Consider the following 11,395-nt stretch of genomic DNA (forward strand, 5'->3'; position numbering starts at 1 on the left):
GTCTCATGTTTGAAATATACTGTAGGTGAACAGCTCATAAAATCAGGATTCTCTTCCTGTAATTAGATACAGTGACTAAAAAGTTAAGCCCTACTGCTTCAGACTAAACAAGTAAACCTGAACTAGATCTCACAGTCAATTGTTATTCTTACACAAAAGATTTCAATGGGGTTTGTTGTGATGTTTTCTGTTGTCTTTTAATCTCTTACTCTACAGACCATACCGATCTAAGATGTAGATTTCTGTCAAAATAACAGGCCCAACTATAAAATTTCTCTAGTCAATTCAAATACTGTTATGTCAGTGAAGGACTACAAACCCAAAAAATACTATTTTCTCATTCCCTCCACCAAAAAAAACAAACCAACAAACAAACACCACCATAGATACCTTGTGGTTTATTCCTATAAAACTTTAATTAGCTAGACAAACATCTACATGAGTTCGCAACTTCTCTCCCCTCCCCAAGTGAATTACCACTTAACACCCTGCTATTCTTCTGGTTCCTTCTGCTTGTTAAGAAAAGTGAGATTTTTCACAAAAAGACAGTTTAGAAGCTTTTCAAAGAACAGCAAAGTAAGTCAGCATGGTTTACAAGTAAGCTGCTAAGGATCATTTCAGTTCCGTTAGGAGTGAAAGGGAAAAAGCATTTTCATATCCCTCATTCATACCTAGAGGTCAAACCAGAAATAGTACTTTTCTCTAAAAATACAGACTGGTATGAATGTAAAGTCAAGGAAAGCTAGATTATTTTTTAAATCCTCTAAAATATTTTTGCATATTTTGTCCAGAATTTTAGGAACTTAAAGTGTCTTATATCATCTTAATAAACTACTCTTCAGACATACCTCAGGTATGTGTTAACAGAGCTATCAATAATTATAAGTAATATGCAGGAATTCAGTTAAAACACCAGAACTTACAACTGTTTAAATTTTCTAAATATAAATAGTTGATAACTTATGCTGCATATTAATCATAATTTTTCCATCTTACTGATGTGATGGTAGACACCACTTCAGCAGTTTCAAGATTGCCTCAAGTGCACTGTAACACTAGAAAGTTAAAACAACTAACAAAACCCCTCTTCCTGTTCCTCAGACATCAACCACTATGTTCAGAAAAAAAAAAAAAAAAAAAAAAATCACATGGTGTCTGCATATTTAAAGAGTACCCAAAAGATTTTCTTCTGAACATTAAGTTACTTCAAAGTGTTTCAGAAACTTCAGTAACATGATTTTTACCTGGAGGTCCTGCGATATTTCAGCTGTGGGAGGTGGTGGATATTCTTCACATACAGCAAGGCTCCGAACTAACTTTAACTTTGTGTTTGACTAAAGGAAAGTATGTAAAATTAAAAACTATGGCTTATAAAAAAATTATATAAATATACCAGAAGCCGTTATTTTTCCATTAATTTCATGTAAAACAAAATGTCTGAAAACTGAATTTTTAACATATTCAATAGAATAAATTATTTCCCTTAGGATGAAAATACCCAAGCAATCACAGATTTTGAAGGCACTACCAGCACAATAGAGCACATCTAATGAAAAGTAAATAAAATCTTTGGGAAAGTGTTTGTCTCCATAACAATAAAAAGCCACCAAAAATATAAAGGCAAACCACAAAAGCAGACAACTAGGCAAGACAAAACTCCAACAGAATAAAACAAAGCTCCAATGCCAAAAAATAAAACTAAAGGCACTTTTCACAAAGTAACAAAGCTTCATCAAGCATGAAGGGCTTCCTTAGCATGCTAGCACACAAGTCTACTGTACCTTTGACCTTTTTGCTGTCTGTCCAAAAGACTGCACTGGCCGCTGAATGATAGGCACAACAGAAAAGGTTTATATTAAATTTAATAGTACAACTTGATTAATGCAAAAGTCTGTATAAGAGAAAACTTTAGCAGTTATTATTGACATGATGGTCAAATCTGTGTAAGGAACAGCAGGTGCTTTTGCCTTAAGGATTATATGCTCTCCCAATTTAATTGTGTTTGTCATTGATTTCTATTCTTCATTTATCAGAATAGATATTATAGAAATCCAAAAGGAAGTAAGCAGTACTCTTGTTTAGCAAGATCCAAGCAGTTTACTCTCTCAGCCAGCTCCTACACCTAAAACTCTCATGTCCTGATTTCCTAGGCAACAGAACACGATTTGTATAAAATTCCTTGCCTTCTACCAGGGGAGATGATGACCTATCATAAGCAGGTTAAAACATAAGTTTTCATTAATCTTCAGACCTATGAGAGTGGACTTTAGAATGGACTACCAGTTAAGCTATTTTTCCTCTATTTTGGTAACTTAATACATATTAACATGCTCTTTCTCCTCCCAAAGCCATTCTACTAATTTACCATTCATTAATTTGGTCTTTCTCCTCCTTCTATTCTATTGTTTCTTAAAAAAAAGCCTTATCAGAAAGGTAAATTTGAACCAACAGAAGTGCTTAACAATTTCTTAACTGCATAATTTTAACTAGCTCAAGCCTCTGTGACAGTTACACAGAAGCCATCTGCAGTGGCAATATATCATTTAAGTATTAGTTTCATTGTAGAACTAAAACTGATGAAAAGAAAAGCCGTTAACAGAACTGGTTTAACCGAGCACAGCGAGCACAGGCCTAATAATGATTTTTTTAGCAGGACATAAAAATCACTAAGAATACCCAACCTACAGTTCTACCACCGCTATTTCTCTCTTTTTCCTCAAGTCTCAAATGTCTTTTTTTCAATGTTGCACCAGCTTAGCTGAAGAGCAGCAGAAGGCGAGACAGTTTAAGCTCACTTCACTATATAACAGGATTTTAAATAGCGGCACTGAAAACTAACTGAACTCATAATTAGGTTTTTTTAATGCAGCTTACTGGGATTTTGAGCAAAGACCATTCAAGTGTCCTCATGTCTGGAACAACAAAGTTTGAGTTTTGCTGTTACCTGCAAAGTATTTTTTTCTTTCCATTAGCTATGCTGAAAGCACACATCACAATCCGCCTATCCCTAGCAAAGTTTCTATTAGACTAAGCTACTAACATTCAAGAGTTGGATGATTTCCCAACCTCCTAGCAGATTACTCCAGTATCAGTCGTCTTAGGTTCAAATCAAGTAGTGCAAACAAAATCAAACTGGCACTGCCAGTGGAGTCCTCAGTTCACTGTCAAAACAACGGACAAAAGAATCTACACTTGGTCAATTGTTGACCTTTTGCAAAATTTTGGAAGCTTTGAAGCTAGTATATGAAAAGAGTATACAAATACCCCAGATTTACCATTTTTGAGGGCAGGAGGGAGGCAGGAGGGAAAGAAGGCAGGGAAAAAAAGAAAATTAATTAACTTAGTTATATGTGACATAAGATATTTTAAACTAGTCAAAAAGAAGTTATAAAACTGTTAACCAAAACATTACACATAACTTACTGCTCACTAATTAACTAAGACACACATATTTAACCTATTTTTCAGAGTGATTTAAAGAAAAAAAAAAGATTGTTGCTGGGAAGCAGGCACTATACTAATTAAATTTAATTATGACATCTCTACAAAGTGTGTATCTCCCCTTCACCCTACCTCAGCAAAGTCTCAGGAACACTTTATAGCCAAAACTTACATATGTTTGTTCATGTCAGATAAAAGTTAAGCAAATGCCTCAAAATTTAATTGAAACTGCAATAATCTAATATCAAATATCAATTTTTTGTAAGAACATTAAAAATTAATATAGTTTTTAGATTTCAGTCACAGTAGGACAAATTTGGTGGTACACTTCTTTAAGTGTTTTACATGTGTTGTGTCACATCTTCCATTTCACTTGCAGGACCTTTCAGTTCTGTTTCCAGCTTGGACATTCAATCCATCCGACACTGTCAATTATGATGCTTTTAAAGATTTTTTTATTTATTTTTTTTTAAAGATAGGTGTTTGCAACCTATGGGGAATAAGTTAAATAAAGCAATTGAGGATATTCAGGATAGTAAACTAAGGTATTTGAATACCATGGTGCTTGATTTCATGAGCACCTGACAATCCCTAGGGACCAAACCAATACCAGTAATGTTGGGAGAGCCAAGGGGGCCACTGTTTCACCTGACTGAAATGACTCAAACCTCCAAGTTACAGAGAAGTATCATCCCACCCATCATATTAAGACTTTTTATCTAGAAACAACTGCCTTGTAAAACAATCCTTTGATAGCTGTGGATTCCTTGCTTTCCTGCACAATATCCAAACCTGAACCACAGGCCCTCGCCATCCAGCTCTAACCAGACACTTGACGGGCTGGAATAAATCTGTACTGCAGGGACAGCTGATGTAAGAAAAGGCCTATGATGAAAGGTCTGCATGCCTGGAAATACAAAACTCAAAGTCATGTGATATCAACATAACTGTACCCACAAAACTTGAAAACGATTGGGCACAGCTCCTTTCTCGGGCAAGACCAGGCTGATCAAGGATAACTGCATTGCCACTGGAACACGAGGACAACAGGCAGCCCAGGGATGTTGTAGCTGTTCACACACATTTTCTCTTTTTTCACTTCCATGAATTTTAGCTCTGTCTTAACTTCTCCGCATTTACTAAGTTCTGCTCCTACAGAGCATCTTTATGTTCTGCATTTGTGAAAAACAATTTAGAGCTATTTTAGAACACAAAATCCTTAGTGAGTGCAAATTAAGCAATTTCTTCATATTTGCAGCTCTCAAAGACTTCTACTGACTTGAGAAAACACTGTGTTAATGAAAGCAAGATTAAAAATAAATTTATGCTCCACTCAAAGTCACTATGGGCATGATTTCAAGACAGTGTTTAGAAGCAAGTATTCCAAACAACTGCATAATGAAAATAACGATTAGGATATTGTCTTAAAAAAAGCCTTAAAAGAGGCTTAACGTGTTTAATTTCCAACCACAAAAAGGGAATTAATACAGAGTTTACCAAACACACATAAGTCATATATACCCAGGCTTTCAGTAGAATTATTTCCCTATTTTTTTTTTTTCCTAATTACCTCATCAGATCATGTATACTAAATAGGAAGGAAAGCTCTGGAGCTGCTACACACCTTCCTCTATCATCACTATGCTGTTTAAACAAGTTGGATAAAAACAGGCCAGGCACAAGATGGCAAACTTAGAAGTGCGAAAGGTTTTGTGAGAAGGTACTGTGCCTATTTCTGAAGTACCATTTGGACATTTCAGAGGACAGGCGTGACATGACAGACCTGAACAAAGAATGTTTTAAGGACAGGGAGGTTTCTCACCATTCTTCTAAATTCGGTCTCAGTTTTAAATCCAGTTAAGGTCTATAGCCCCAACAACCACAGCCAGCTTTCTCATACTGAAGGGAAGAACAGCGTGGTCTATGGTTACTTGCTGTTCCGTATTAGTGACGGCAGCTTTCCATGACACAGTAGAGGACCACTGATGGAAAAATATTTTCACCGCTGGACACGGAGGCATTTTGAACATTTCTAAAGTAAGTAAAATGAATCTGCCTGATCATTATCTATTAAGAAGCATTAAGTCACATAGTTTGGAGACAAAGACAGGTAAAGCCTGTCTTTGGGGACAGGAGGCAAAGGCTTCAGAGAACTCAAGCTGCAGAACAAAGAGAAAAAATAAAGGTTTGTGCTAGTATGGGGGAAGAAACTTGTAGAGAGATGTCTAGTTGCCAAGTAAAAAAATATTAATTCCTCCAAAGTACAAAGATATCTGCTTAATTACCATAAATCCAAACTAGAAACATGTTAACTTAATACAACATTTGCCTTGCCCATATCTTACAGTGGATGCATAGAACTCCTGCATTCATGCCCTAGCCTCCAGCCTTCTGTGAGGCTTTTTTGATTGGTGTTATCCTGGTTTTATTCTCCACAGCTTGCAAGTGCTTTTCCTGAAACATGAGGATATGCAGCTCTTTTCTGTCAGTCTATTACTGCCTTGGTAAGCATTATTCCAGCAAGGACCTTACATCTACTTATTAGTGGTTATTTTTCAGTGCAGACATGACAGTATTTGAGACTAACATTCTCCTTCCCTCCAGTCCCCCTTATGCATGGACTATAACAAACAACAAATCTCCTTTTCTGGATTATGCATAAGCCAACATGAACTATGTTATGGAGATTTTAAATATTTTATGGTTTATAAAAAAACAAAACCATCCTAATAGTGAATAAAATGCACTATCCTGTAAGATAGGCTAGGTTAAATATTTTTTGTCAGTATTTTCTAACATGTTAACTTTGTAACAACAGTCCTCACAGTGGATGAAGCATTGCCTGTCCCACCACCCAGTGACAAACGCAACAAACTTCAAACCCCGTATTCTCACAAAATCAGAATGAGTATGTTTTCACTTGACTTGAGTAAGATTAACAGATGGAAGAATACAGTGACTGCTAAATCAAAACCTTTTTCATCACAAAAACTACCAGGGCGCTGACAAACACACAACTTCTTACTTTTCACAAGTGCCTCTTATTTCCAGTCCTATTGAAATATTACCCGATGGTCATTTCAAAAATATGACAAGTCAAAAACCCTTCCCTAATAATCTCCATATTGATTATACTACTTCTGCTGCTTAAAAGAATACAGAGTGCTAGCCACGTACTCTAATAAAATATTTCTCTTATTCACATTGTACCTCCAACAGCATACACAAGACCAAATAGGCTACTAATGCAAAATGTCTCAAAATAATCTAGAACGTAGAGTTGCAGTTACATTTTGAAATATAACCACCCAGATTCTGGAACAGTGGAGATCCAGAAACATATCTGAATTCAAACCATGATGGTTTAGACAAAGGAAAGATCACAGCCTGTTTCTTGTTTGGCTATAAATATGTTAGGAATCAAGTGATAAATGTACTCAGGATTATTACTGTAATTTGCCAATAGGCATGAAACTTATTAAGCTACTAACTACTAGCTTGGAAAGCCAAAACCAAACCCCATAAAATTCCCACCTCCAACCCCTCCTCTGATGTGCTTAATCAGTAAACAAGAGAACACAACAAATTCCAGTGAAACTTCTCTACCATCTCTCCACGTATTCTTTGCTCTTCTTCCAATCTCTACAGCAACGTTTAACCTGCACTTAATAAGAAGTAGTACATTCAGTGAAATTTCACCAAACTATTTAATTATCCATTACCTAAAAGCTTGCCAACTACTCCACTGTTCCCAGTTTTCTTTACTATGGATAAGCCAAAATTTTTGTTTTGTATTGTAGCATAAAACATGCTTTCAATGGAAAAGCATCAAATACATGACCTATATATTTGCACTAGCAGCTACCAGAGTACAAGTGACATTAATTTTTACTGACTTCAATTGTTGCAAAGATCTTACATTAGCAAGATTCCACTTTGTCACTGATTGTCTTCCTACCACTCTGGAAATCAACATCCTCAGCCAACAAACTCAGTTTTTAATTACACTACTCATGTAACCACAACATTTTGATTCTCATGGAGACTCGTGGATACAACACTTGCATCAACACTAAATGAAGATGAGAGTAAAGGTGTTTCCACCAAAACGCCTTCCTTACACGTTCAGTTCATCCTGCGTATATTAGGCAATTAGTTGAGGCATCAGCTACTACTCCTGCAGAAGAGCAAAACCAAGCAACTGACTCCCTCGCCAAACTCCACAGAGACTGACAGCACCGGCAGACTTGCCATTTGAGTCTCACAGAAGTTTCCACACTAAAATTTGTTGAATGAGCTTTGTTAAATGTGAATGAGATTTTTCAAAATTACTGAACTCTATGAAAATAAACAAACCTTAAAATTAATTTTTAGTGCTCACTACTGGGATTCTCCATTGATTAAAGAAAATAGCAGCTCAGCTATAACATCTACCAGCTTTCCAGCAGCAGTTGTTTCTCACTTTACAGGAGAATTCATTTAAAGGATTTATTTTTTCCATAAAATTAACTATTTACAATGACAGCAGCCTTAATAAAGCCAGCAGATATTAAAGTGTAAAAAACTACTGTTATTACAGTGAGCTACAAGATTTATCTGGAAGCAATTTAACATAACAGATAGTGCTCATTTCACTCAGTGGAATATTGAATTGTTACTCTCAAACAAAACTACTCCCAAAAGAACCTTTTACTCAATTCTCAATAACAAGAATCTAATAAGCCACTGTCCTGGTTTTGTAACCCACAAGAGAATACTGCCATATCCCAATATCACAATCAGAATTTTTATCAGAAAATCATTTATTATTAACCCACAGAATTCCTACAGAAGACTAGTTTTTATCAAACACAAGGTACTGTGTTTCCTCTTAAAAAACTGCCTTGTTTTCTAGGTTGTGCCAGAAATTTTTAGTTGCTTTCCTCAACTCTTCACCTCATGTAAGACACTTGCAGTCTTCAATGACAAGTAGGCAGCCTCGGCCACAAGTTAAGGTTGTCCCATGTGAAACAGACCCATCTCACAGGACTCTTGAGTATAAACTCTAACTGCATAACTAAACCTCAGAAGTATTATATCTGCTGCCATAAATTCTTAACGCATCCTTATTGGTGTGTTCTCCTTTAATACTAGATACTTTCATACTACTTCCCCTGCCTCCTTCTCACTGGCAATTTGGTGCCACAATTTTTTTTATGTATCTCCCACCTTGCACAGGCCTTTCACTTATGTATGTCTGCTCTTAGGAGTCTGCATGAGGACTGCCTAAGTTCTGCTATGTAATACATCGTGCACCAAAACTGTCAAGCACTGAAGAACAGAGGAAAAGGAAAGGCACGGGAAGTACTAACTAGCAGCCAAGACAGAATGATAGCTCACCAGCTCACTCTGCCACTGATGTAGGGAGGAAAAGGCTGGATACCTTCTGCTGGTGGTTAGGGCGGGACCCAGGCTAACTGGCCTCAGGAGCTCTGCTGGTTTGATTCCTCTGACACCTGGGGATTTAGATTATCTACATCTGATTACTTTAGCCTTACGCTGTACAGCTCTGCTGTAAAAGTTAGATCTGAGCCACCTGTAAGCTGCACATTGCTCAAGAGCCCTAGACGGGTCACCCCTGCTGAGGGCAGACACACTGAGCTGTGCTGTGGTGCTTTGTTCGTACCAGCAGCACTCGACAGTTCAGCATTTTGATCAAACCACACTATGACTATATAGTGTATTCTTAACAGAGCCCAGACTCTGAAATTCTGTCAGGATCTAGTAAGAGTGAATGATAGCTCGAGTACCAAGCTTTTCCCTTGTTCTGCCACAATGAAAATAATCAACTTCTTATGTGCACTCAGGAAAAAAGAAATATGGACAAATTATCTGGTTCCTATGAAAACCGCTCAACTACTTCAAACAATTAAAAATGACTGTCATTCATATGAATATAAACAGAGAAGTGGGGAAAAGGAGGCGAGAGGAAGCAATAGACATTTTACTTGCTTCTCCAACACCATCCAAGTTTTCCTGACCTGTACCAATGAAACACGTAGGAGGATCACAAGAACAGAAGAACAAGACAACAGACTTGATATACTAGCGAGAAATAAAGTGAAAAGTTTCTTACCGGCATATTGTTTTTGCCATCAGGACAATTTTCATCCTTTTCTGCTTGAATCTGCTCTTGACTTCCTGATTTTATAAGGTTTTCAACTGGGTCTGTATCTTTAAATTCAGCTTCTGAACCCTTCATTGCATCAGTTTCATCTTTTACAGTAAGAATATCAGACATCCTCATTAGAAAAGGTTATTTTAAAATTCTACAAGAAATATGGAACCTTTAGGACAAAGAAAAAAATATATCACTGATTAATTTTGCAGTAATTTAAAGAAATTACCTACTTAAACAGGTACCCCAAACAAACGTGATTTTGGTGTAAAAAGGATTCCTTTTCCTGTTATGATATTTTTGCTGTCTTGTATCAGACGCAGAGAGGTCATTTTCTTTTGAACCATTTTTATCAAGAGTTTTATTATAAGACATCTAAACAAATGAGAACTAAAAAATACACTACAGGATAACACTTGCACAAATTTCCCTTCTGTATTTTAAAATAAACACCTGAGCATTCAGATACCCCCAAATCAACCAGCTTCCAGCAGAAAAAAAGGGAAGCTTTCCTCATTTGAAAGGAAGAGAATTACACATAGATTTTTAAAGAGTTGAAAGTAAACAGATGAACCGTAATGCACCAGATGTGTAAACGTTCATAAATTGGATTAAAATTTCTACATTTCTTAGTCGCCAGGTAACAACTGGACAAGTTCTGAATGCAGAATCCTACCTACTAAAGTGTAGCTAAACTAGTCTTGGTAAAATTAAGCACTCTCTCAAAAGAAAGAGACAGCTTTAGTAATTAGGATAATAACAACCATTAGCAGTAATTATAATTTATAATAATAATTTTAAATACTATATAAAGATAACTCTGATGATTAAAGCTATAAGAGAACCATCCCAATTTTCCATAAGAAATAAAAAAATAAAACGTCTTGTCATTACTCAGTACAAGATGTAAAGCCCCAAATTTTCCATTTCTTGAAAGCAACAAACACAAAAAACCCTGAAAGTTTAAAGTCTTCCACAGAAAACAAATAATAACCAAATAAATTACAAAAAAAGCCTTAAGTAAGCATCTGATTTAGTACCTGATATGTCCTACAGTTTGGGGATTGTGGTCTCCCACAAAAACAAAACAAAATAATCCAAAGTTTCTTTTCACAGTTGTTAACCAAGATGTTAGTTCCAATGAACCATCTGGAATCTGGCAGGAGGAGTCCCATGTCCTTATCCCCAGTGTAGAGTCCTGGACAGAACTACGCTGTCTTGAATCAGCAAGAACATCCCTTTCAAATGCCTAAAAGTCAGTAAAGGAAATACATGATACTTCTATTTGGTGTGAGAGAGGAGAGGGAACATGATGACACAGAAAAACATTAAACAGTAATTTCATGAAAAAAAAGCATGGAAGAAATTAGCATTTGTCATATTTATTCATTCTACTTGCTTATTTAGCAGTAATATTTTGCATCAGCCTTCCACAATATTTCTGTATTACAGAGTTAACGAGTAGTCATAATAAGCATTTTGTTGACATTCCTACTGAAATTCTGTTTTTATAAACAAGCAGATATCTTCCAGAAGAGCCTGAAAAGACAGTTTGAAATAAGCAGCCCAGCACACTTGGAGGAGTAATAGGCCATGAAAGCTCACAAATCCCTGTTCGCATAAAAGCACTTTCCTCTCTGTCATAGTCAGTAATCTAAAGGCACAATACATACTCCATATTCGCAACTTACAGAGGACAATTTTATTTTATTTTATTCTGAGTAACTGCCCTTGAATGAGGATTTACAAAATTGTACAAAACTGACAATGTTCCATCTTCCCTCTTTTTCAGATTTG

At 36.2% G+C, this 11,395-nt stretch overlaps 1 protein-coding gene across 1 annotated transcript in view; it reads right to left on the reverse strand.

The window, feature by feature from the left end:
* Window positions 1-10,825, reverse strand: part of R3HDM1 (R3H domain containing 1) — a 52,211-nt gene extending 41,386 nt beyond the window's left edge. Inside the window, 4 exon segments of the mRNA XM_009877295.1 lie at window positions 1,245-1,334; window positions 1,782-1,823; window positions 9,557-9,767; window positions 10,639-10,825. Of these exon segments, the coding sequence (XP_009875597.1) occupies window positions 1,245-1,334; window positions 1,782-1,823; window positions 9,557-9,727 (303 nt within the window). The 5' untranslated portion in view covers window positions 9,728-9,767; window positions 10,639-10,825.
* Window positions 10,826-11,395: the final 570 nt, after the last annotated feature.

Source organism: Apaloderma vittatum, unplaced genomic scaffold (assembly GCF_000703405.1).
Source record: "Apaloderma vittatum isolate BGI_N311 unplaced genomic scaffold, ASM70340v1 scaffold23689, whole genome shotgun sequence".
In the NCBI taxonomy this organism is placed as follows: domain Eukaryota; kingdom Metazoa; phylum Chordata; class Aves; order Trogoniformes; family Trogonidae; genus Apaloderma; species Apaloderma vittatum.